This window comes from Hyaena hyaena, unplaced genomic scaffold (genome assembly GCF_003009895.1).
Source record: "Hyaena hyaena isolate Hyena2069 unplaced genomic scaffold, ASM300989v1 scaffold_120, whole genome shotgun sequence".
NCBI classification, from domain to species: Eukaryota; Metazoa; Chordata; class Mammalia; order Carnivora; family Hyaenidae; genus Hyaena; species Hyaena hyaena.
In genome coordinates, this window is record NW_024080752.1 from 3,221,889 (window position 1) to 3,249,692 (window position 27,804).

At 35.5% G+C, this 27,804-nt stretch overlaps 2 protein-coding genes across 2 annotated transcripts in view; one reads left to right on the forward strand and one right to left on the reverse strand.

Annotated features, from left to right (window-relative positions):
- Positions 1 to 10,266, reverse strand: part of FGF7 (fibroblast growth factor 7) — a 61,157-nt gene extending 50,891 nt beyond the window's left edge. The window contains exon 1 of the mRNA XM_039237161.1: positions 9,981 to 10,266. Within this exon, the coding sequence (XP_039093092.1) occupies positions 9,981 to 10,266 (286 nt within the window). The remainder of the gene's footprint in view (positions 1 to 9,980) is intronic.
- FAM227B (family with sequence similarity 227 member B) overlaps positions 1 to 27,804 on the forward strand; it is a 197,025-nt gene that overhangs the window by 127,420 nt on the left and 41,801 nt on the right. The window lies entirely within an intron of this gene.

The window sequence follows — 27,804 nt, forward strand, 5'->3', positions numbered from 1 at the left end:
AAGATTACATAAAGACATTTTCTAAAGAGATTTTAGCAAGTTATATTCCAACCATTATTGTATGAGTTTTCATTGATCTACTTATTTGACACTTGTATATAGTTAGTATTTTTTTTTTTTTTTATTTCTAGGAGAGAGAGAGAGAGAGAGACAGCGTGAGCAGGGGAGGGTCAGAGAGAGAGGGAGTCACAGACAGAAACAGGCTCCAGGCTCTGAGCTGGCAGTCAGCACAGAGCCCGACGCGGGGCTCGAACCCATGAACCGCGAGATCATGACCTAAGCAAAAGTCGGACGCTTAACCGACTAAGCCACCCAGGCGCCCCTATACTAAAACTTTTCTACCCATCCCTTGAAATTATCTAGAAAAACATTAAGTTACATAGGTTCTAGAGGCCAGTACTTTTTTTAATGATAGAGAATAAGAGAGAAGAGGGAAATGAGGTGTACTATTATTTCAGCAAAATTTTTCATTCTTGCCTGCAGTACATTTTCATTATCATTTAATAATCTATTTCTTATCCATAATTAACTTTAGATATGTAAAAGCTTAAGAGAAAATTTATTGAATGATTGTCAATTCTGCCTTCTTCTACCTCTCACATTGAGCTAAGCCCTCCTTCCTTTACTACTAGGAAACAAAAGGAAGAGTAAGACACGATGCTTATCTTTCCAGAACTTACATTTTTTAGTGGCATTGCCAAATACAAACAGAAAGAAATGTGAGAAAGGCAAATGTGCTATATATGTCTGGAAAAGGCAATTCTATTTAATGTATCCAGTAAGTGATGTCTTCAAAGGGTATTGAAATTAGTTCATTAAATTAGCAGTTCTTCAGGTTATGCTAAATTTAAGATTTCTAAATAGTCTTTGGTCAGTAAATAAAACTTGTTTTTTATTGATATACCTGAAATAACTTCAAACTTTTGCTCAAGCTACTTTTTTTAAAAGTCAAAGTTTATTGATTTTAGATGCATAAGTAAGAATTCTTCAATCACTTTTGAATCCTAAAATATTTTTAGGTTAATGGATTGGAAATGGTTTTGGTCAGTTTCTAGGTTGCAAGTAATAGGTACTGGACATTCACATTATAAGAATGGTCATATAAAACTGCCCAGAACTCAGAAAAGAGCTTCAAACTAGGCTTAAATCTCACTGAAAATCTCTGGATTTCAGCCCAGCATACATCTGTACCCAAAATACTACCCTACTTGTTCAAAATCATATGCAGCCTCCTGACTTTGGCACAAATTCTTGGTTCAAGCTCATTCTTAAAATATTGCTTCAGGTCCATTTTATAGCCTTTTTATTTGTAACAAACAGCTGAGTGGAAGCTTGATTTAGTTCTTCACTACACCATAGAGAGATCTCTGGGCAATAGCTCTCAAATTGCAACTTACTGAAATTTTAATGTTTTACCCAAATCAGAGATGAGAGTTGGGGGGCAGAAGCAGTGTATTCTGTTGTAAAATGAGTTTGAGAAACCATATAGAATCTCCTGGAGTTTTGCAGTTTATATTAGTATAAATTAGGCTCAGAGAATTTCTGCTGTGGAAACTTGCTCAACTTTATTTAACCTACTATTTCCCTAATCAATTAGCCATAGAAAGTATGCTGCAGAAAATACCATTAATATCTTGAGGGATACTAGTGTTCTAAGAAACAAAGTTTGTAATTGCTGCCTTAAGAAAAATCCGCATCCTGAGTTGATTCTGAATTTGATTCCAAAGTGTTCTCTCAACATTATCTATTGTTACAGCTAAAGTCCAAATAGACAGATAAATATAAAATGTTACATGATAATTAACATGATAAGTATGGTGTTTAAGGATATTGAACTATACCTCATGTGTCTTGTCTTACATTAATCATAAATATAAACTGAGTTTGAGTATAGTCCTGATAAATAAACAAAAATTATTACAGTTGTAGGCACAAATTTGACTATTGGAGTCAAACGTCCTATTTGAGTTTTATCATCTGCAATAATCTTTTATTATTTCAACTCTTCTGTACACTATTTAGTTTTGTTTTGATCTCAGAAATTCTCCCACTATTGTCTTATCCATCTATTGCATCTCATTGCCCTTATTCCTTAAGTGCATCAAAAAAGCTAATAGAGCCATGTTATATGAGGATTCTTTGTGTTCAAATCCACCCTCGACTTAAAATGCAGAATCTAGGGCATCTGGAGGGCTCAGCTGGTGGAAAGTGCAAGTTGGTCTTAAGGTTGTGAGTTCAAGCCCCATGTTGGGTGTAGAGATTACTTAAAAATAAAATCTTCAAAAAACTAAAATGCAAAATCTATTTTTATATAAAGTCCTTTGTTCCTTTCCTTTCTTGCCTATTTCTTCTCCTGTTTACAAGATGTTACCATCCTACTTATTCTCAGAAGGACACTAGCTAATGGTTGCAGCAAATACTCATGCCAACTCCAGGAGAAGTGATTATGTTCTTCTGCAGGGAAGTGACTGGAGCAGTCAGAGAATCTCTAGAGCCTAATTCTCCCCAGTATACATCAGTCTTTTCCCTCTGAGAATGATATTCTAATGGCAAATTTCACCTGGACATGGATATTAGATAACTCTTTTATCTGCCATCTCATCCTAATCCCTTTGTCTTTATATTTTACTACACAAACCCCTTTGTGCAACTAAGGTAAATAGCTTTAATGACATTTGCTTTGTTAGCAAATTAGATATGGCTTCTCTACCTAAGTCAGGGGCAGATATAATCTCAAATGTAGATATAAGTCTTGGTCAAGAAACAGTTAAGTGTTCAGTGACTCTTTAATGCGGCTCTCTGAACCATGTGAAAGGCAGAGGATTTTCATTTTCCAGCCTATTTTGTGTGTAGAAAGACTGGATATGAACCTGGAGTACATTATGCTGAGTGAAATAAGCCAGACACAGATGGACAAATACTACATAATACTTCTTACAGGAGGACTCTAAAATGGTCAAACTCATAGAAGTGGAGAGTAGACACGTGGTTGCCAGAGGTATGAGGGGAGGGAGAAATAGGGAGGTATTAGTCAAAGGGTACTAAGTTTCAGCTGTGCACAATGAATAAATCCTAGAGATATACTACGCAGTATGGTGTTTATGGTTTATACTGTTGTATTGCATATTTAAATATTTGCTAAAAAGATGGATCCTATGTCCAGTGCTCTTATCACAAAATACTAATTAAAAGGCAGGAGGGAATTTTTGGAAGTGATGGATATGTTTATGGCATAGATTGTGATGATAGTCTCACAGATGTACAAATTCATCAAATTGTGCACATTAAGTAAGTACAGATTTTTGTATGTCAACATTCCTCATAAAGGGATTTAAAAAAAGAAAGTTTGGAGATGGTTCAAAAAAGGAAGTGATTCGTATGGAAGCCCATTTCATTTAGTGAGTTCTTTTTTCTCCATATTACTTAGATATGGACAATTTCTGCCTTTTCTTCTGTGTGCCATATGTGAAATTAAAACATAGAAAAGCATTATATTCCAACAGTGATCTAAAAGAAGCTGCTGTGCTACCAGAATTTGTGATACAGAAAAAGAAAGCTAGGATCCTTAGAAATGAAAGAAAGCTTGGCTTTAATCCCAAACTTACAAAGAAAACAAACCTCTAACTTCATATCCTTTTCAGTAATCTGGATAGACCCCTCTAGGGTTGTGGCTTCTTACCGCCCTGTGTTTTGTAGACTTGAGGTTGCCTCTTTAAATCACTGCCTTGAACTCTGTGCGGTGGCCATAGTAGGTGAGAGCCTAATTTGGGGGCATCTGGGTCCATGGTCATAAGTGGCTTATTTAAGTGCCAAGAAAGTGGCATTGATGTCTGTACTCCAGGTCCCCTGCTGCAGCACCACTTGAAAGTGTTAGAAGAGGTTCAGACCTGCCTGTCATTGTGAGACTGTGACACAGGACCTATTCTTCCCTGCAATGAACTCATTCACCAAAGAAGTCTTTTTACATAGTAGCTAGAGCTGTCATCACATGCATTTTTGGCCAGTTCACCAAATGTGGGAGCCACTGAGATTTGTCAGAGAGGTCAGATGGACCCAGAAGAGCTTCCTCTATGCATAATTCAGACAGTCATTCCTGATAGGCCCATTTTGAAATCATCCGGGGTATAAGTTAACTATAGAACCATCTCCAAACTACACCTGGGACACCTGAGAGGATACAGGCTGAATTAGAACCTTGCTCCCATTAACTAGTGGTTTTTAACTTCATCTACACAGTAAAATCACTAGAATGCTTTAACAAACACCGATGCCTGAGTCTTCCCCACCTTTTCAGGATTGTGATTTAATTGAACCGTGGTCTCCCAGTAATTGAACGTGAACCTTCTATGTGGTCCAGAGGTTCTCAGGTTTGGCAGCATGTCACAATTATCTGGGGAGCTTTTAAAATTCCTGGTGCCCAGGCTGCACTCCAAATGAATTTAATAAGAGTCTTTGTGCGTGGAACCTGGCATCAGTATTTTTTTTAAGTTCCCTAGCTGATTACAATATTTAGCCAAGGCTGAGAAGTAGGGAAACCTGGAAAAGGGAACTCTTCCGTATATCTGAAAGCAGGTTTCTCGGATTCTCTCCAGTTTGCTTGGGTCTCTGAATGCTCTAACAGTATAGTCTAAAGAGTTATACTACAGCTGAGTCACAGGGGAAAATACATGTTAATATGCCCTGGGCTGGTATAGAAATGAAAGTGATGGTCAGTTCAAATAAGGATTTACAAAATAAGTAAGAGATACACCTGTGGCAATAAATTATTTGCAATTTTCCAGACACTTGTATTTGCACCCCACCCCCCCCCCGCAAAAAGAAGAAAACTATACAATGAAAAATAATCTCTATTATTAGAATTCTCAAAGAGTAGCTAATATTTCCAAATCTGCTCCCCAGCAGTTTATCCATCTTGCATAATTTACGACCTTGACAACTTACTTAAGGGAATGCAGGTCACCAGTTCTACAGGGTTCCATTTTGTCAGAAATTCTCAGATTTTGGCTCAAATCCATAATTATGTTCCTCATTGTCTATTTTTTAAAGGTGGGTTGCCCTGACTCTCTTCTTTTGTTTTGATAATGTGAATTATTGCTCTTTTGGATAAATGGCTAAGAACTATTTGGAGGATAACCAAGTTTACCGTCACCATATTTAGTGGCGGTGTATATATTTGCTAGCTACTAGCAGAGATTTGTGCTGAGTAGGATCTTATCCAAAGAATTGTTGACAACTGGGTTGCTGAAGATTCTGTAGCCAAAGTCAAATCCCACAACACTGTGTTTATTTGCTTTTTGCCAATTGTTAGGCCACATCCCGTCACAGTCTAACAATCCAAAAGAGAATATTGCCAAATCATTGGCTAGCTTTCAGAATGGCTAACCCTTTGCTTGCTATGGAACTTACAATGCATAATTCTAAGTGAGGCATACTTTTTCTTGAATCAGTAGCTTAGCACAATTAAGGAATTCTTCGTAAAAGGAATTGATGATATTGACCATTGTTGGGAAGAGGAACTGCATACCAAAAGCAAGAAAATCATCTGGAGGGACTGAGTTCTTTGTTCCGCATCTGCCTCTCAGGGCGGCTGACAGTTGCCCGGTACACTGCTGCCATCTCTCACTTGGCACCTCAAGTCCCAGCTTAAAAAGCAGTGTTATTTCTGTCAGGTGTGGACTGATTGACTCTGTCTGTGGATGGGAGTGCCTGGTCCAAAAATTATCTAAATTCACCCTCTCGCCTTGTCCCCAAGAGGATAGCACTGACGACAGCAGTACAAGTGTTGATCATCCATTACCAATCCCTTTAAGATGGTATTACTGCTCTCCTTCTGTAGAGAACATGAATAGTTATTTCATTTTAGAAGGGCATTTTATGCTTTTATTACCCTTATTATTAGTTCAGGTTAGGTTCCAGTTTCATTGCTTAGAAACATACTGCAGGGCTAAATGTGGAACCACCAGAGAGGATGGACTTTCCTTGACTCTTGGGTGGAAATAGTATGCAATCTGAGGACCAGTTCTCCAGGGACAACTTCTCTCCCCTCAGTGTCAGAAATACGGTCCGACATCTCCTGGCCCCTCATAAATTCCTACATTTATATAGTTGTGTCTTACTTATCTGTCTACTAATACAAGTCTGATTTTTATTGGGTTCCTTGGTGTGTGTTTTCTGCAGTTTAGTCCTTCTAAGCTAAATTTAAAATACTTCAGAAGACAACACTATAATTAAGACTGAAGTGAGATCATCACAATCCAGGATAGCTTCAGTAATTTTTAAAATTTCCTAAAAAATGAGACATGAGCTATTATATCTACCTCCCTTCCATTCCCCTTCTCTTCCTGTAGGTCTTCCATCTACCTACCCAGCCCAGTCTTCTAGAAACAGAATTATATACCCAGGCTTTTTTTTTTTTTTAACCACCTCTTCTACTCACCCCAGTCCATTTTCTTGGCAATATCATATTTTTATGAAGGAGTTATCCTTCTGCTAGTGAAGTATGCATTCCTTCAAAACCTATTAATATAATCAGGTAAACTTCCCCTTCATCCAAAGCAAAGCCATGTGAAAAGAGTGGGAACCCCATAGTAACTCAGAGAACAATTATGTTTCACACAGCTGACATCTAACTTTCCTTGCAAAATTTTATCATCTAAGACATTTAAATCTATACCATGTTAAAAGACCTCCACAGGGGGGCCTGGGTGGCTTAGTCGGTTAAGCGTCCGACTTTCGCTTAGGTCATGATCTGCAGTTCGTGAGTTCGAGCCCCGCATCGGGCTCTGTGCTGACTGCCAGCTCAGAGCCTGGAGCCTGTTTCAGAGTCTGTGTCTCCCTCTCTCTCTGACCCTCCCCTGTTCACGCTGTCTCTCTCTATCCTAGAAATAAAATAAAAATATTAAAAAAAAAAAAAAAGACCTCCACAGAAGGGTGTTTAACAACCACTTAACAAATTTACAGGATCGGAACACTAAAAATGAAATTGAGAGTGTCATTCTGATCTACCACACTTTCTGAACTCTGCTGCATTTTATTGCAGTAGGCAATCCGATCACATTTTACTCTCATTTTAAATCGGAAGGAAACATCTCTTGTTCATTTGTTCATTCATTCAGTTAATGATTGAGGAATGTTAATAGTAGTCATATTTATAATTTCAAGATTTTTGTTTTTCTTTGATTTCTTAAACAAATTTTATTGAGCACTTCCTTTGTACCTGGATACAGTAGCTTCAACTTCATATGTGTCAATTTGCGCTTTTTATGTAGGGGACATCCACACTTAAAATTAGTAAGGCTACCCCTTAGATAACAGGAAATGACTATCAGAATTCTCTTCTAATAAGTTATTCTCCATATAGTTTTCAATGAAGTAATTTCTTTTGTATCTTAGGATTTCCTGTTGACAATTGTGAATTAGCTGCTTTTTAACTATGGTGAAGGCTGGCTGACTCCTTCTTCAGGAGGATAGCAACACAACCTGACAACAGGTTTAGGGTTTACTTAAGGGATCCCACTGAAAGTTTCCCTTTCCAGAAGAATTCACCGTATCAAGAAAGTATATTTACATATACAGCCTAGGAAAAGCTTATAGAAGTGAAGACTATATAATATATATCATGTCTTTAAGAACATTGGTATTGCGACATTCTAATTTATAGTATAGAAAGAATTTCTCTCTCTCTCTTTTTCATTTTCACTGTAGAATTAGAGTAGAGGAGGAATGGCGTGCCAAATTGGCCTTATGGTTACTCTAGGTTAATGCTAAATTGTGTTTCAAGTATAAAATAACTTTGGCATTTTGTGTATGCCTACAAATGCCTGAGTTTCATGGTTTTAAGAAACTTTAACACAAAATAAAACACATATATGAATGCATCCCAATTGTAGATATTTTTCATCCCAAATAATTATGTATGCTATTCACTGTCACTGGATTTTATATCTAATTTTTCACATTTTCCATTTTTTGACAAAAGCATTCGAAAGGCATTAGGGGGCATGTAGAAGAATTCTACACAGTGTTTAGGTTTGAAACACTTCTATGTGAGCAACAGAATTTGCTGCAATTTCAAGTTAGTTCTGACAGCTCATCTTATCATTGAGATAATATTCACTTATCTCACTCAAAGTATATGATAATCACATAATAAGCACTTACATCTGTTCACATTTCCATTATATATTTATGTTATGGTTTAGAATAGAATAAACTGTAAGAACTAGAGGCTGTATTGGAGATCATCTGTATATATTCCATATCTTAGAGATGAAAAACCTGAAAAATGGAAAGCATTAAAAATTGTTCCAGAATTACTCACAGACAGGGAATAGACCTCTGCGTCATAACTTCCACCTGGGCTCTGTCCTCATGTCCTCTCTACCAGGTCCCATTATTCATGATAAGTCTCAATAACTTTCAAATAAGTTGATTATAATTCAAATTCTGTGGCTCACATAGAAGTGGCTATCCATAGAACTCTCCTCTAAATAGTTATTTCTTTAGCTGAACTGTAGTATAATCAGAATAACATTCCAAGACTAACATAATTTTATTAATAACAGTAATAAACTATAACAATAATCTGCTAAAAAGGCCTTAGTATTCTCTATAAGTTAGAGTTTGAAAGAAGATCTTCTCATTTTCATATTGGAAACATAATTCTCCCATTTCCCACTTATTGGCTCATTAGTTAAGAAGTCTAAAAACTGGGGCACCTGGGTGGCTCACTTGGTTAAGCATCCAACTCTTGATTTCAGCTCAGGTCATGATCTCACGGTTCCTGGGTTCGAGCCCTGCATGAGGATCTGTGCTGGTAGTGAGGAGCCTGCTTGGATTCTCTCTCTCCCTCCCTCTCTGCCCCTCCCCTGTTCTCTCTTGCTCTCACTTTAAAATAAATAAACTTTTTAAAAAATCCTTAAAAACCATTCATTAAACAAGCAATAAATGTTTCAAGTACTCACTGCAAGCCTTAAGCAAAATGCAAGTGCTTAAGCAGATGTTTACACCATCTTCCCCCGGCATTCTTTTTCAATTGACTTTAATATACATAATATTATAAGATGATATAATAATAACATTGTACAAGTGCTAGTAGTACAAACAATTTCTTTTCATTCAGGGACTTTAAATTCTTACTATTTACGTTCAGTATTCTACCTTATTAAGTTTAATACTATTGAAATTGTTTATTCATCATAACTGCTAAATGATAAACCCAACCCTGATATTTCAATAGGACAAAAATAACTAATTCTTGGAGAAAAGGTAAGATACACTAACAGAATATCATTGACTTGACATCTCTTCCAACCCACTTTTATTTCTTCCTTCACATTTGCATTTCTCTTAAGGTAACATGAAATTATGGCATGGAAGATTTAAAGAAAATGTTAGGAGGAAACTATTTTCTTGCTTAGGCAAATAAACAACTTAATACAAACTCATTATGACATGAACAGATGGACAGATTCCCTTCTATTTTATAACTGTACATAATAGCACAAGTCCCTGAGTGCATTTTTGAGCACAGATTACGTATTTCACACCACAGAAATATTCTTTCAAAGAAAATCATATTGCTTTTTTAAATAAATTTTCTGTTCCTCACACTAATAAGGTTTTAGTGAGCGTTTACTTCCTAATGAGTTTTGCTTGAAGCCAGTGATTCCCATCTCAGTGTGAATAATATTATTTACATTTTGCTTAACTTATTAGCATTTAGACCTTAGGACATGGGGATTATATTTTCAAATTGACTTGGGTTATCAACTCCAACTACAATATTAATAGATTTGACCTGTTCCCAGGAAACGTTATTGGAAACATAGTCCAACGATCCCAGTTTAGAGAAATTAGAAGATGATAAGTTTTTTTCAGAAGAACAGAAAAAGAAAACTAAGAAACATGTCACTTGAAAAATGGCTCTTTCACAGATTAAGGCTTTATAAGCAGTGCTGTAAATAATAGACATTACTTACTGTAGTTGTTCTTCATCTCTTGGGTCCCTTTGACTTTGCCTCGTTTATCAATCCTCAGATACCACTGTGTTCGACAGAAGAGTCTTCTCACTCTTATATCCCCTCCTTCCATGTAATCATAACTTCTTGTATGTCGCTCAGGGCTGGAACAGTTCACATTTGTAGCCATTTGCTCTGGAGTCATGTCATTGCAAGCTAAAGATATAGTGCCCACTAGACAGATAATGTGAAAGTATGATCTGTAGAGCAAAGTTGGCAGGATCCATGTCAGTATCCATTTGCGCATTATAGTGTAGTGCTCCGGGTGTTCATGAATAACATAATGAAAATTAAATCTTGAGTTGATTGTTGCTCCTAGGTCATTGACCTCTTCCTATCTGTGAATTGTAGATTGGTTTAAGAAAGAGTAGTTGTTTTTTTTCCAAATTGTTATCCTTATCCTTTTAGTTCCTGATAACAGTACAGGATTCCTCCTTAAATAACTTTCTGTTGGTATTTCCTTATAAAAACAGGTTGCACTAAGTTCAGTTGCTGCGACACTGTTTACTACTGGACTTCTTTTTGTGGTGAGACATGAGGAATAGGGAGGGAAGGTGGGGGAAGATGAAAAATTGTATGTATAAATATTAGTGGGTAAACAGTATTATAACATGCAGTGTAGTTGTTACTGTGAAGGCACATTTTAAACAACTTTCACAGAGGACGTCAACATCTTTATTGCTCTATACATAGATTTAGAAAAGTTCTGCATTACAAGAGACAAATCAGAATATCATTGTACCATTTTTTTTGATTGCTGTTTGGTCAGAAACATCCTGCAATTAGAACTACTGATTTAAATTAAGTCCTAAAATTACTACTAACAAAGTATAAATGCTTCTCCTAGATTTGTTTACTGTATGCTTTTATGTTCGTGGTTAATCAATTATTTTCTCTTCAACTACTCGCATCTCTCAAGTTAAATGCCAGTATTGTCTGGAGAACTTCAACTTTAACATTATGTAAAGCTCTACAGCATAATTACTATAGATAATTACAAGAGTCAAAAATCTGGTAACTTTACTTTCCCCTCAACACTCAAACCAGAGAAAGAGGTAAACTACTAGAAAACCACTCAGCATTATTTTTAAAGACAAATAACAATAACTTACTTGTTCTGTTGATAACAGCTGGATACACAAGAATTCCATGTCTGTTGTCTGCCTTGTGCAATTTGAGCCTCTCTACTGTAGCTACAAACTATTTCTCAGCTGAGAAATTCTCCAGCAGAATCATAATTGTTTCCATAAATCAACAGGCAAGAGGCTTTTCTCTCTGTGTGAGAGCGTGTATGCTTGTGTGTGTGTGTGTGGAGCCTTTTTATTCAGGGCTTTTCGATAAATACCTTTGCTGACCTCATTGGAAGCAATTAAAACTTAACCAGTGAGCTGTTAGTGGAATACAACAGCGAGAATAAAAGAGGCTTATATAGTATTCATTCAATGGTCATGAGAGGGAGCTATGAACATAGTTTATGCCTGAATCTACCAGTGGGTACCTACGCTGTAGAAACAGATCTCTGATTCAGAAGCAGTTAAAAAGGGAAAAGGAATTTTTTACACCATCTTTACAACATAGCAGTTGTATATAAGTTGAAAAATATTCTTCTGAACATATATATAAAAGGAATTTTTGCCCGTTAGAAAGTCTTTTCCATAGCTTTATGATAACATGCATTTCTCCTATTACTTCTTTGTACTCAAAATTTTAGAATAATACTAATATGTGTTAATTAACTCACATCTTAGTGCTCTAAAGCACTGTTGCTGAGTCAAGGATGTATTGTTTCATGCAGAGGTATTTTATCATTGTATATGAGTATATTTTTCATGTTTTATATTCCTAGACTGAAAGTTAGAATATCTAGTTTCTTATTTGAACTGAGCTTCTAATTACCAGTATGACCTTGGGCAAGTCACTTGGCATTTCTCAGCTACTATATTTGTAAAATTAGTGCATTAGTCTGTGGTGCCTTGTAGTTTTAAAATTCTGTGACCTGGACTTACACTAACTACCAATAAAAGGAAGAATATGCATACTTTCAAAAATTATAATTCTTAAAAATTAAAAATAAAGGAAATGGTTTTACACTGGTTATCAAGGTTTCACTCTTGCCTCAGTAAGAACATTAGCACGATAAATAAATGTTACTCTAGGGATGGAATTATCAAAGCTATAGTTAATGTAAGTAAGAGAAAGCTATTTTTACTTTCCAACAATAGTTGTTCTCCCCTTTATTTCCTGTTTGGGTATATATATACATATATATAGTAGTGGTCTAGTATTTTATTAGTTATTTGCTGCAAAATAATTGCATTGTTAATCTAAATCAGTATTTAGGAATGTATATTGAAGTTTGAAATTCTCTTTCCCATGTTTATACTGCCAACACACACACACACACACACACACACACACACACACACACACACCACTTGAAATGCACTCCTTTACCACCAGGTGGTGCATGTAGACCAAATAGGAAAAGGAAATTTCAGTCCTTTCAATCAGATTATAGTGTATGTGATTTCTTTGCTTTTTGGGAACAGAATCAAGAGCATGGAATAGGTTAAATGTACCAGGTTACTCTTTAATCATTAGATATTGAAATTTGTAAGTTTATTAGAGCAGAGGAGCATGGACCGTTCTCTAATTGCAACTGTTGAAAAGCTAGATAAAAATTCTATAATGTATTTCTCCAAATGGAGGAAGAAGAGAAGGAAAGAAAGTAAGATGCAACTGTGTTCTGAACCATCCCTCCATAGAAAACAATAAAGAACAGTATCAGAACCCCTGGAACTTGGATATTCCTTCTAAAGTGAAAATTGTTAACAGTCAATTCACATGTAAGGATATTCAAGAGCTACTAAATTCGTCTGTTCCACACTGACTCTATAGATTTTAAACTAAGAAATCAACAGATTAGAAGTCAAAATTTGCTAATTAAATGCTCAAGACTTAAATAAAAGAAATGGACAGTTTGTTGATAAAGAGTGCTAGTGCCTCCTTAAAATCTGTTATATAGGGTTCAGTGTAAAATTGGAAACAAAGTACATACTTGTGATCTATTCACTTTACGTTCATTAGATGCTATTGTACTCTGTGATTTGAAAATACAATCTCGGTTATACTAATGAGTGGCTTAATCTCAACAAGGGAACTGTATTTAAATATTTTAAGAAACAATGCCTGATACTTGCCTAGTTTGATTTGGGGATAGAATTTGTAAAAAGAATATAGAGGATCTATTTCGACTAATATGAAAACATCAGCAGTTGTTAAATTAATCATTAACCATCATCCTGTTTTGCTTAAACAATCTCTATTATATCCCTATTTCACAAAGAGGTAAATGATAGAAAATAGCTTTTGTTTAATGAATTTTGCACTTCAATAATTTTAAACCCACACCACATTAATAATATGTGTAATGTAATCAATAGAAGGAAACATCAATCATTAATTTTCACTATTTTACATTCTTACATCCTATCCTGTTCCCCATTCTCTTAGCTCCCATTCTTTCCCAAAAAGTATAGATAATCATTGTTATTTGTTTCTTGCATATCATTCCAGAGTTTTCTATACATATACAGGCAAATTGAATACATATGTGTGGGATATATATATATATAGATAAATATATACAATAATAAATATAGTAACATATATATATTACTTCTCCCCCTTTTATACAAAAGTAGCATACCATAGACAGAGTTCTGCATGTTGCATTTTTTACTTAATAAAAATAGAAAGTCTTCCCATCAGTATTTAGGAAATTTTCTCATTTTGTTTTACAACTGCATAGTACTCCATTAATGGGTATATCACAGTGTATTTGTCTAGCCTTCTATTGACAAACAGTTAAATTTTTCCAGTCATTTTCTATTGCAAAATATATGCTACAGTAAATAAAGTTATAAATGTGTCATCTTTTTTTTTACCATGCAAATATATTTGTAGCATCAATTTCCAGAATTTGTCCAGGTCAAATATATGTGTGTGTGTGTGTGTGTGTGTATACATAATTTAGATAGATATTGCCAACTTACCCTACACAGAAGTTATACTAATTTTATAATTCCACTAGCAGTACAGAAGTATGGTCCTTGTTCAATATAGTATATTATCAAACTTCTGGGGTTTTGCTAATCTGACAGGCAAAATGGCATTCATTATAGTTATCCCTTGGTTTTCTCATTTTGTGAAAGGAAGTGACTATCATGGACAAGTACTATAAAGAAAGGTTACAAATTCCAGTATGGTTTTATTAGAGAGAAATGAGAATGACTGTGGTGCATGAAGAGGCTGGAGAGGGTCCTGTTGGGCTATGTCAGGGAGTTGATCTTCATCCCAAAAGCAATAGGAAACCACTATAGTATGTTAAGAAGAATGACATGAACAGAACCACATTCCCTGCTCTCTTTTGGCCCAAATTTGTTTAATTCCTACTAGCAGAATAAGCTTATGTAATATTAAATTATGTTCATTTATCTTATTTTTCTGTTCTCCATATTGTCAGAAAGACAGCCAAACTTTGTAATTGGAAAGGAAAGATGGGGAGAGAAAAGCCATATACACTTCCTGACTTGCATAAAGTCCGAATCCACTTCACAGGGTTCTGCTGAGTGCCTTGAAAGGAAGGGAAGCATCAAAATGCCTTTGGAAAGCAATTTGGGGAAGATAGAGTCCTTAGATGGGGAGCATAGATTAAAGTCTATTTGGGAGCCAACCTCCTATCTATCTGGAAACACTATAGCACACAGCAGAAGCAGCAAAACTCCAGAGATTAAGGACTGCCTCGTGTATCTAAATAGACGGAGCCATAAGTACCCCTCATAAAGATTTCCCTTGTTTTAAAAAGAAATCTGGAAGCAGCAGGAAGCCCATACCTGAAGGAACTGTGTGAACAGAGTCAGTGAACACCCAGAAGTAACTAGAGTAGACAATTGACTCGAAAGCCAGGAGCCCTTGCCTTGTGCTTGAATCCAAAACCATCTTGAGGCAGAAGAGGGGAACCCTGGAACAACAGTGGTTAAGTTTTTTTACCAACTTGGTGGGGGGTGGAGATAACATTCTCAAAGTTGATGCGAGGTTGATTTTATAAACATAAATTTATATGTTATTTCTTACATATTTGAGATTATAGTCCAAGATTTATTTTCATTGCATTCCTCTACAGATATCATCACACTATGGATAAATCTTCATCTTTTCCCCTGTCAGTCCCATTCCATAAGTTTTTTTCCATTTCATAGCTTTAGCCCCAACTTTGGATCATGCTGTATACAACCAGTATCACTTTCTTCCTTGACCCACTCACTAAACAAATATTTATCAAATAGCTACTTGGTGCCAGATGTTGTCCTAGACTTTTGGAGATATGATGGTGAATATTCTGGAGGTGATCTCTGACCTTATAGAATATGCATTCCAGTGAGGGAACAAACATAAACACATAGATCTGTGGTGTGAATAAATGGGAGGTGGACATTAGGATGCAAAGAAGATATTCAAGGAGATAAGGAGATAGGGGGTAAATGGATAGAGGGACCTACTTTAAGTAGAGAAGGCCTGTCTAAAGAGGTAAATTTTAAGCTTCCTGGAACAGGAATGGCTTCAGGTATATTCCAAGATCTGAAAGAAGGCCAATGTCCATGAAATACATGAGCAATGGGAAAAATAGTGATAGATAAATGAAACAAAAAGTAGACAGGGACTAGATCATAAAGAACTTTGAAGGTCATGGTAATAGGAGTTTGGGTTTATTCTAAGTGCACTAGGAAGCTGGAGTATAGGTGTGTGCTCCAAATCTGATAGACCTGGTCAAAGACAGTGGTTTAAACTTGGGAGTAAAATCCCAAAAGTAACTGAGCAAGCCTGGGGTCTCTATAAATCCTCAGTTTTGTAAACTTTGTGGTTACTCTTGGCATAATGACCTAACATTTTAAAACTAATTGTATATAAGGTACAAAGTCTGAGTCATATGTTCAAAATTGTGGTGTGCCTCTGACTCAACTGTATAAATATCTCAGTTTACAAATGTAACTTGACTCTTTGTGTCTCCAAGTCTATAAAAAGGTATGTTTTATTTAATTTTATATTTATAAAAAGTTCTCTGAAATGCTATTCTAAAGCTAAAGTTCTCAAAAACGTATTATTAATTTTCCGAATTACTATGCAACTTTAGACCTAGAGCAAGATCTCTAGAGTTAATATGAGTTATTTTTTTTTTAATTTGGAAATTTCTATATAATGAAGTTATATAATTCACTCTTAATTGGCTTGACTCCACTTAAATTAATGTTTAACCTTAGCAAAGAATCAGTCTCCTTGATTCAGTGCTGTGTATTAGTGCCTAATTTTGACAGCCCAGTGCCATTCTAACAGTTGAAAAGCTGAAAAGCTCTCTAATGGGTAGGGAGAGAATTTTTCTTCACCCCTAGGAGAATATCATGAAAGACAACAAAGACCCTGTGAAATTAGGATTATTACATTCCTTGCTTTAAGTTGTCATTCTTTGGTTCCATATTCACTGTCTACATAGGAAAGCAGCAAAATGAGGGGGAAAACCAGCAACAAAAACATGTTTTTAAATCTTTAATAAATGTCACTGGGTTACTAACAAAATTGGTTTATTTTTTTAACTCGTTAGCTTTAAAACCATGACTTTTTACCACCACATGAACTTTTCAAAAGTAGCAGAAGGAAGCAGAATAAAGATAGTTACGATAGCAAGGAAAGAGAAGAAAGCTATGGAGTTCAACATTTTAAGTACAAAGATACATCCGTAAAAAGTCAGGTATCCATCAAATTACAGATTCTTACAAACCTAGTGGCTAACAAGGTAACTCATGCATAAGAGAAGAGGCTAATATTTCTCCTTAGGCTTCTCTTCAAGCTAAACATTCTTGCTATCTTTAAATATTTCTCAAATTTTTCCCTCAATGGTATTTAATATTAACTTAATCATAGTTAATCCAATCCTTATTCATCTAACCAGTTCCAAAAGTTATCAATTCTACCACCACAACTTCTTCCAAAACTGTTTCTTCTTATCAGTTATCATCTTCATATCCTAAGTCAAGTAATTGTTTTTTCTAGTCTTCTTTTCTAATATGAAAACCTCTGTTCCCAATATCCTCAGTGGTCCTCGGTAGTCCTCAAACACTAGACCCTCTCACTTGATTTAGGGTGATGAGAGATATACCTGCTCCCTACTTCTTTTCTTGGTAGGGAAAGGGACTAATAAAGAAGAAATCCTCCTTACAAATTCTCTCTCTCTCCCATCAGTTTGCCTGAGGGACCCAAGAATCATGTAAACAATTATCAGATATTTCCTTTGAAATGTTATGTATTGAGTTTTTAATGATGCAATAAAATCCTTGATCCTATTTATTCTGTTAACTCAGCTAATTTGGGCCATCAATTTATATAGTATGAAATGTATTTACATAGTATGCAAGTATAATAGAGATATACTGTTCACTAAGATAAGCAAAGTCTCTGACTTCATGGAACTCAAATTATGGAGGAGGGGACAGATACTAAACACGTAAAAAGAATTCTGATGATATTATAGGAAGAAATGAATAGGTTACTACGGTAGCAAATAATAGAAAAGAAAAGGGAAGAAGAGGGTTCTTGAAATCTGGGCACAAAAGGCCCAGAAAACTGACAAAGCAACTTTTAAGCTGAGATCTGATGGATAAGAAGAAATCAGAGTGGCAGCCCATTCGTGGCAAAGATAACAGGGAAAACAAAAGTTCTGAGGTGAAAATGAGGTGGGTGGGTTCTAGAAATTAAAAGGTGACAGTATAACTGGAGCACAGTGAACAAGGGGAAAGTTAGGTGATAGGAGACCAACCAGTGTATGTAGGCTCTCGATACCAACAACAGGAATTTTGGATTTGATCCTAGATATAATTGGTTATAATCAGTGAGTCATGTGATCATTCTGAAACCATGGAGAATGATTTGGAGAATGGCAAAAGTTGAAGTAAGGAGGCCAGTTAGGAGGCTATGGCTGTATTCCAGGTTGGAGGTAATAATAATTTAGAGTAGGATGGTTGAGTGGGGAGTGAAAGACGTGAGCACATAAAAGTTGGAGACAAAACTTGATGGTAGATTACGTGAAAGACAAAGAGTCAAGGTTCACTTCCAGATTATCTGACATTTGCAGCAGGATAAATAGTGTTGCCATTTCGTGGAACCAAAGAATGGGGAAATCAGGCAGTTGGAAAGTTCAGCTAGGAGGAATGCTATAACCCAAAACTCAGTCTGCATCAGAGGGACCTGGACCTCTTACTCCCTTGAAATGAGAACCAGTAAGCAACTTATAAATCAATTACCACAAAAATGTGAAAGTAGAAACAGAATCTCTTTTTAAGGAACTCTGGTGCAAAAGGAAAGTTTTTCTCATGGCAGGAGTATTAAGTCTGTATTTTGATGAAAATGTTAAGGGCCCTTCTCCCTCTCTTTTCTAATTAAGAATGTCTCTGACACTCAAAATATTGTAGGCCCCATGAGGTGATCAAAAGTCAAGTTATATTATTATCAAAGTCTAAAACAGTTTTATTATTTGATTTCAGCCATAAATGGGTTTTAATGTTGTCAAAATATAGGGTAAGGTACTGAGAAAGAATTTCCTTAATAACAATGTTGGCGTTTTTTAAACAAATCAATACTTAGCCCCTCTCTGTTTATTTTATTTAAAAGAAAATTGCTTCTATATTCTATATTTTCTTCTGTAGAAAAAATATGCTAATAGAGAAATGTTAGACTAGAGTAGTTCAGATCAGCATATAGATTACACAACAAAAAGAATATGTTACAAACTAAAATTTCACCTAATGCCTAATTGGAGGGAAAAGGAAAACCATATCATTCATTTGATAGTGCTAGAAGAACAATAAAACAAGACTAATTTCTTTGTAATAGAATTTTTTGGCTGTGCATGATTATAACTTTGATTTCCTAGCCTAAGTAACTTGGAAGCTGGAAACATTATATCATGAATTTAGAAAGGTGCTGAATTAGTGAAAATCCAAAATTATAGCATATTTAAAAATAAATGTTGTTTATTAATGCCAAGTGATATACTCGTAATAAACCAAACTGTTACCTGGCTTAATTGAATCAATAACGAAAATATGGAAACAGCTTATCACCTTACCTGCAAATGTGGATAGGAAAGTACTAAAAGATTTTTGAAAACTGCTTTTTCTCTTAAATATTTTTAAATTTCCCATGATAACTGATTTATCTTATTAATTTGCACTGTCTTGGAAATTTCTGCAAAGCAAATAGATAAATTTCAATCCACATTCAATATGAATGGTAACAAATTTTGTTTAAGGACTCCAAATAAATGAAGTTTTACTAGATTTTAAAGTATTCTAAGACGGGATATTTTCTTAGGATAACATCCATTTTATTATTTTTCCCTTCAATAAATAAAATTAAAAGAAATAATTCTAGTTCTTAGTAAAACTAAGGGGGTAATTAAAGACTAATTATAAGTGATAATGAAATTATTTTTAACATACTCCTCCCTTGCTTTGACTGCCTTCTTCATGCCTACCATTTCATTTTATTCCATTTAAGATGTTGACATATTATGGTAATAAGCATACTTTATTTCTAATATAATCAAATATAAAACCAAGAAACAAACTCAAAAGCATCAGAAGCGTTATTCCTTTTACCCCCTGAAAAGCAAGAAAAGGGATGAAAAATAGAAAATTTCTGGATTATTTTGCTATACCCAGAACATGTAATATTTTAAGTTTAAAGGGGGACTTTTTTTTCTTTTCACAAAGATGCTCATCTCATTAGTGCTTAATTTAATTCCTTTTAGACGGAGAGACAATCTTGTCCTGTTTTTAACTTTCTTAGTTTACAGGTAAAATTAAATTATGCTATTTGCTGATGATACCAAATATTTACAGAGATTTAGAATTTTTGGTACTGTTTTAAATTCTGAAACTGTTCCTTATCCTATTCATCCTGCTTCCATTTCTCTCTGCACTTTTCTCCTCCACATTTTTTATTCTTTCTTCCCCTCTTTCTTTCTTGCTCACGCATGCACATACACATGCTTTTTCTATCATACTTATGCTTCAAGTTTCTGGAAACCTCCTTAGGCCATCCTTATATTAATTTTCTACTCACGTATACATTTTTTTTTCAATAAAGCCTTGAAAAATACATCTGGTTTCTATTCTAATCATAGTCCTCTGAGAATGACTTCATATTATAGAAGACAAACATTCTCAAATAATAACCCATAATGGTGCAACCTCTGATTTATTTTTTTTTTTCACTTTATGTATTTTAGATAGAGAGAGAGAGAGAGTGCAGTGAGGAGCAGAGAGAGAGAGAGAAAATGAGAGAGAATCCCAAGCAGGCTCCACACTCAGTGCAGAGCCCAATGTGGGGCTCGATCCCACAACCCCAGCACCACAACCTGAGCAGAAATCAAGGGATGGAAACTCAACTGATTGAGCCACCCAGGTACCCCAGCCTCTGGTGATTTAAATTTCCATCCAATGATTTTAAAAGAGTTGTTCATCTAGTCTTACTTGGCAGACTTTTTTTTTTTTTTTTAAGATAAAGTTTATGGAGGTAGGGTTTGTATGGGTAATCATTTAAAGCAAATTAATATTTGGAAACCTATTCTTTCAAATGAGAAATCTTGGAAACTAAATACAGAAAATTAGTCCATCTTCTCATTAGCAGTTCTTTTTTAAGAGCCAACAAGCTAAATGACATGTACAAAGCATTGTGGGAGTAAGAAGATAGCGAAGCCTATGTACCAATTACCAGCCTTACGGATCCTGTTCTCTGCTCTTCATTCCATGCTCCTATCTTGCCTGGCACCTTGCAATTTCACTTACCCCTTCAGCGACCCTATAACACTGGTGTTCATGGCCCGCTGTGCAGCTGAAGACACCGGCTCACTGTTAGAGAGGCACCGCTGCAGGTCTGTGTTAGTTATCCACTTATTGCTCACAAGACAGCTCCACAGGCTAGTAGCATCACCAACAGCTGTCATATTAGGCCCCAGACCTAATAAAGCCAAAACTAAAAAGATTTTAAAAAGATTGCCAGGCATTTGAAGATGTTTGAAGAACACTGCTGTATTTGCCATTTTGTTCTTTCAAATAATGTACAAATTATTTTAGAAGTAAAATTGATTCTTAGATCATGTTGTACTAGCAGTCAGTCTTTCTCTCTGAGGAAGTGTCACTAAAAAGGACAGGTCTTCCCAAGGTACTAATCCAAACCTTCCATAAATTCTGTTAGTGTCCTGTGGTCTTACAAATGAAACTGTTGGTAGTGTTGCTTTGGTTGGCATGATTGATTTGATTAAGTATGGATTCAGTTAGTCCCAGCAGTCAGGGTAGGAGTTTAGTGGTAACTAGATCAAAGAATTTGGGATTACCAGCCTTAGAAGAGACACTTCTTGTTCTAATCATTCATTTTAGCTATTAATTTCTCACTCACTTAGAGTTTGGTTTAATTAAAAACAGAACCAAATTTTGCAAATTTGATCTTGGAATATGGACTTATTTTAAGGCATATTGTTAGTGGTGAATATTGAGAACCCACCCATAGAAGACATTTGAGAGCCTATAATTTATTTTTTTAAATAATGGAATAAAATTCTAGCTTCTTTGTTCAGTACAGAAGTCTTACTTATAGTAAATGTTCTGATGGGAAGATTTGGGGGAAAGGGCGGGGAACTGGCACTGCGTCACTAAGACTTCTGCTAGCATTTTTCCCATTAGAACACAATGGCTCCAAACAAAGAGGAAATGATATGGGTGAACCACAGCACCCTCCATTTAACATTTACACTAAGAGGAAAACAGAATGAGCTCTTGCAAAAGTTTTCTCCTCACTACAGTTGACTCCTCCACCCACAGTTTGAAAGAAACATATGTATTTCATATAAATCATACATAACATTGACATCGCCAAAATGTGCATTCTTTACCACTTTGATTTCATTATTTCAAAGTTTAAAATTTTTTTATTAGCAATACCCTACTTTATTCCTCTATGCTAATAAGCTACTATGCATGCCTTGGCTCCTCTTTTCTCCATCATTTTCATAGCAGTAGGCTTGGTTCGTTCTTGTTTCTATTACAAAGGACTACACTCAGCTATGATAAAGTTTGAAGCCCTTGGCAAACATTTTTAAATCATTGGGTGAAAATAAGTAAAAGAGACATAATTGCTTTCAACTTCTGATAGCCTATCATGTTACCTTTCTCCACTACAAACAATCCGTGGGGAAATGAAATTTACGATAATTTGAAATAATTAGGCTCATTAGCAACTTTATGACTTAAAGGGTAAAACCACATCACTCACATTATTTGTTAAGCAACTATAGTATTTAAATGAACTCATAATTACCCACCAATTATTTCAATCATCCTCAAAGATTTGCGTTGAATGCATTATTTCCTGACAGACACACAGTAAAAATCTGTTTACACTAGGATAACCACTCCATCTTAATCTCCTTTGCTCTTTTTCTTTTTCATAGTCTTTGAACATTCCCCAAGGTAACCCTTTGCTGCAACTAGGGTGGTCTTCTCAAGGTCCTGCCTAAATGTCTTGTTACCCAACCTCATCCCTGTTGGCCTGCATTCTTTTTTCCACGTCTGAAGTCCTGCAGATCTGACCAGTTTTTAAGAGAGCCTTCTCTGACAAGCTGATCCTGCAAAGAGCCTCTGTCTCATCCTTAAAAGTTTTATTTCTGATACAATCTATTTGCCTCTTTATCTCATATTAACTTTGTAATAGATGTTGAGTTTTTCACAAGTGTTCCCTGCGTGTGTTGTATCAGCCTGATTGTCACTGACTGCTGAAGCCAGGAATTGGATCCTTTGCTTTTCTATAACCTTGTAATATCTTTCACATAGTCTACAAGAAATATTTCTTGAAGGAATGCATGAATAAATGCAAAATAGCAAATTTAGTTTCAAGAAATCACATTGTGGGGTTTTTCCCCATTTAATAGAGGTAGATTAATCTATCCCCTCAGGCCTTTATTCATGTAAGTTAAATTAAAGAACGTAATTTGAACATAAATTAAGAATTTTTTAAAGACCTCAATTTTACAAATGAGGAAGTAGAGACTTAAGTGGAAAGTGCGTTGCCAGAGATTATATATATATAGTTCGTGGCAAAATAAAACCAGAATTTAGTTTCCTGAATCTTCTTCCTGTGTCTTTCTGAAGGGTAAGCAGTGCTCCCCAAATGAAAGATGAAGGTGAAGCACACAGGTAGGTTCGTCTTGCAGATCACATGTTTAAACCCTTTTTATTAAAACAATAGGCAGTGTACTTAGGTATATATTTAATTATATACATGCTCATCTTTTTCCTATAAGGATTTAGGTAGCTTTACATAAGTATGTTCAATACAACAGCATAAAATAACATGCTAAATAAACAATTAAGAAAAAGAAGTTTTACGATAGAAAAAGAAAAATCTGAGATGAGATTAGAATATAAGATCCTACTAAGAGATCCCTTACTTTTGTCAGACTTGGCTCCCAAATAAGGTTGGCTCTAAGCTTACTATCTGTCAGGAAAGGAAATGACAGCATTACTTACATAATTGGGTAGAATCCATAAAATAAAAACAAACCATTTGTGCATGCAAAGCATATCTGTCCCTTACACTAAGACTAAGTCATATTTTTTTCCTGTGAATCTCTGTATCAATTAGTATAGGCTATATTATAAAGTAGTAACAACATCAGTAAAATCTTATGTGGCTCATGCTGACAAAGGTTTATTTTTCACTTACATTGTGTACCCATTGCACATAGGCTAAAGTCTCTATTAATGTAGTAACTCCAACATCCAAGCCAAAGAAGACTTTATCTCATTCACCATAATCACTGAAGCAGGGAGAAGAAAACTCAATGAACTATACATTGGCTCTTAAATCTTTCTCACAAAAACAAACACAAACAAACACACACACATCATTTTGACTCAGATCTCATTACTTCATTGCCAAGAGCAAGCTGCATGGCCATGCTTATACAGTAAAACCTTGGATTGCAAGTAACTTGCTCTGTGAGTGTTACACAAGACGACCCAACATTTCTAATAAATTTTAACTTGATAAACGAGCAATGTCTTGCAATACAAGTAGTTCGTGACACCAAATGCCACATGATCACAACTGAGTCAATGGTTCCCTCTTTGTCGCTGCAAAGGAGGAGGAGAAAAAGGCAGAGGAATCCTTCACTTTTACACACAGAGAAGTGTGTGAAATGTCAGAAACGTGCAAAATTTTGTAGAAGAGCACCACCGGAAGGAGACTATGGCAGTGCAAGCCATGAATCTGTCTAACAACAATGCAATGGCACATTTCCATGGAGTCCTCAAAAGGAGGCAAAAGCAAGTGTCATTGGATAGGTTCCTTGTTAAAGTTGCATGAAAAGAAAAAGATTCCATGAAGCCAATAGATAACAGTGATTCTGCTAGTGATAGTGAAAGTCATCTTACGCAATAACCCTCCTCTCTCTAGTCTCCCTCACACCAACCATGCAGGTTTTCAAAAGTAAGTGCAGATTCGTTTGTTAATTTTTCTTTATATTTTGTATGTTCTTAATTTTTTTGTATTATGTTACAGTATTTTAATCATTTTTATAAGAATATTTTTGGGTTGTGGAACTAATCATTTGAGTTTCCATTATTTCTTATGGGGAAATTCACTCTGATATACAAGTGCTTTGGATTACAAGCATGTTCCCAGAACAAATTATGCTCGAAAACCAAGGTTTTACTAGATTGTGAAAGAGGGAAGAGGCTACCATGTGCCTTGGAAGGATAAAAAGGTGAATATTTATTCTGAACACCCCAATTGATTACTACACTTTCCTGAGACAAGCTCAGGACAGTAAATATAATGAACTCTTTTGACATAGTGAATACAGCCAGAGTTGAGTCTGTAAGATTGTACTGTGTTGACAAAGGAAACAAAGACAATGCAAAATCTGGGCACCTGGGTGTCTCAGTTGGTTGAGCGTCTGACTTGATTTCTACTTGGGTCATGAGCTCTCGGTTCATGGGATCAACCCCTGAATCAGATTATGCGATGCTTGGGATTCTCTCTCTCTCCCTCTTTCTCCACCCCTCCACCACATGTGTGCCCACATGCTGTCTCTCTTTATCTCTAAAAATAAATAAATAAACGTTTAAAAAATACAATGCACAGTCTGGTAAAATGGATCTATAGATGGTGGGAAAATTCCATTTTAATACATAGCTTTTTCAGTCTACCTTAACTGGAAAATGTATACATTATTTCCAATGTGGAAATAAACAAAACTCAGTCACACCTCTATATTTTCAATATTTTCTCTAAACAAGCTTTTATATGTATGAAATAAAAGTGAATTTGAATTTATACTCCTTAAGAAATAATCTTAATAACAACATTTACTAACATTTATATAACCTTTACAATATGCTAGGAACTGCGACTTGCATATGTGATCTCATTTTTAACCAGTTAATATGTCTGTAGAGTAATTATTATCCAATTATATTTGAAGGAACTGAATCTTAACAAAATTAGTTTGTGCAGGGTCACTTAGTCTACAAATGACAGAGCTGGCATTTAAATCTGTATCCATCTGACTCCAAGGCCTACATGCTTAACTAACACACTAGTCTCCTTTGGGAATGCAGGTTAAATTCACATATATTATCTTTAAATTACTGGTCAGGTGGGAGTTAGATCTCCAATCCCCTCAGAGAGGAGAAGACCTGGCCTAGATGAGAAGCCTCCCAAACTATGAATGAAATTGTCTTGGAGTATCTGCAGAGAGGGCTTATATACCTTTAAGGCAATTTTAGAGGAAGATAAAGCTCTCAAAATTCTCTGCCATTGGTGGAACGTTCACAGATAGCTGTGATATTTTTCAAAGAAAAGTAGGACCCAACGTTTGAAAAAAATAGTATTTATATAATAATACATGTAAAATATTGTCCCAACAAACGAGTGTTCCAGTAAATAAAAAACACCATACAGGATGCATAAAATAAAGCAAGAAAAGAAATTAAGAAATATTTAAGGAAAAAGTTAACACTTCAACACATACTATTAGTTTTTAAAATCTTGGATCCAAAACCTACAGTATTATTACATGGCAATGAGAAACAATGAAATCTGGCCATGTGTAGCAACATGGATGGACCTTGAGGGTGTTATGCTGAGCGAAATAAGTCAGGCAGAGAAGGACAAATATCATATGTTTGCACGTATAGGAGGATTAGGAGGAACTTGACGGAGGAACAAGCGGGAGAAGAAGGGCGGAAATGGTGGGGGAAAGGGAGAGAGGCAAACCATGAGAGACTCTTGAATGCTGACAAAAACTGAGGACTGATGGATGTGGGGGGGAGGGGGGGATGTGCATGGAGGAGGGCACTTTGGGGATGAGCACTGAGTGTTATGTAGAAACTAATTTGACAATAAACTATTTGTAAAAAAAAAAAAAAAAAAACCTACAGTATTATTAGTCATAGCAGTACAATTTAAAAGGCATCTTTATAGCTTCTTTATAGTACAGTTTCCTTATCCTTTGAATGGTAGAATGAACACAAGGCCAATCTAGTATAATGTGACGAGTAATTCAGAAGGTGAAAAACAAAATTCTTTTTTCCCAATTCTTTGCAATTCTCATTTAATCTGCCACTGCAAGAATTCTTGTGTTCTTGTGACACTTTCATGTTTTCTTTTGCTATAGCTTTATCATACTGCATTGCAATTATATGAGAATATGTATCAGACGCGTCCTCTCCTCCCCCACATAGACAATGAGCCCTGTCATCTTCATCTTTGTATCTCAGGGCTTGAACATGTAGCTGAAACTCAGTAGACATTTGTGAAATGAGTGAGTATGGTAGCGTGAGTGATAATTTTAATACATAGCAGTTTTTCTTTACTGTACCCAATCGGAGTAAACTACCCTGGAGAAACTGAGGAATTAATCCAAGCATCTTAGTTAAAGCTATTTTGGTTGTTACAGAAATCCCCTCAAACTGGGTAATGGAATGTTAAAATGAGACTGTTTCTGTCTTCCTTTCTTCTGAGGTCATAAAGACTGATGACAGCAACAGATAACATCCTAAAGACCTTCCTGCAGGCCATTAGCCTACTACCTCTAGCCTGTAAAAGATGGTGATAAAGGAATATTGAAGAATCAAGATAATTCCTTAAGAGGAAAATATTAGAGTATTCCTCCCCTCTAGTCCAGTGAGAAAGAGCTTGGGAAGTTAAAAAGACCAAGAAACAGGTTGCTGCCAACTTCATTCAAACCCAAGTGTCTCGAATGCTTTGGAGGCATATGACAACTGCTATGACCCTTCGTTAGCACATGAGATTTACACATGTCTCCAACAATGTTGCACATCATCATTCTTTTTCTTTTTCAATTAAAAAAGGGCATATCAGTGGTGTTTTCATTTCTTTGACTACTGATGAAGTTGGACTTTTTTTCAAGAGATTACCTGCCAATTTTATTCTCTTTTATGACTTTTATGTCCACTTCATTCAATTTTTGACTAAGATTTTTGTTTTATCTGTCATTTTATTAGAAATGGTTTTCCCAGGAATAAGAAAGGGGTCCATTTTCTTTCTTTTTCATGTGAATGTCTAGTTTTTCCAACACCATTTATTGAGGAAACTGTCTCTTCCCCATGGTGTATTTTGGCATGCGTGTAAAAAAGTAGTAAACTATATA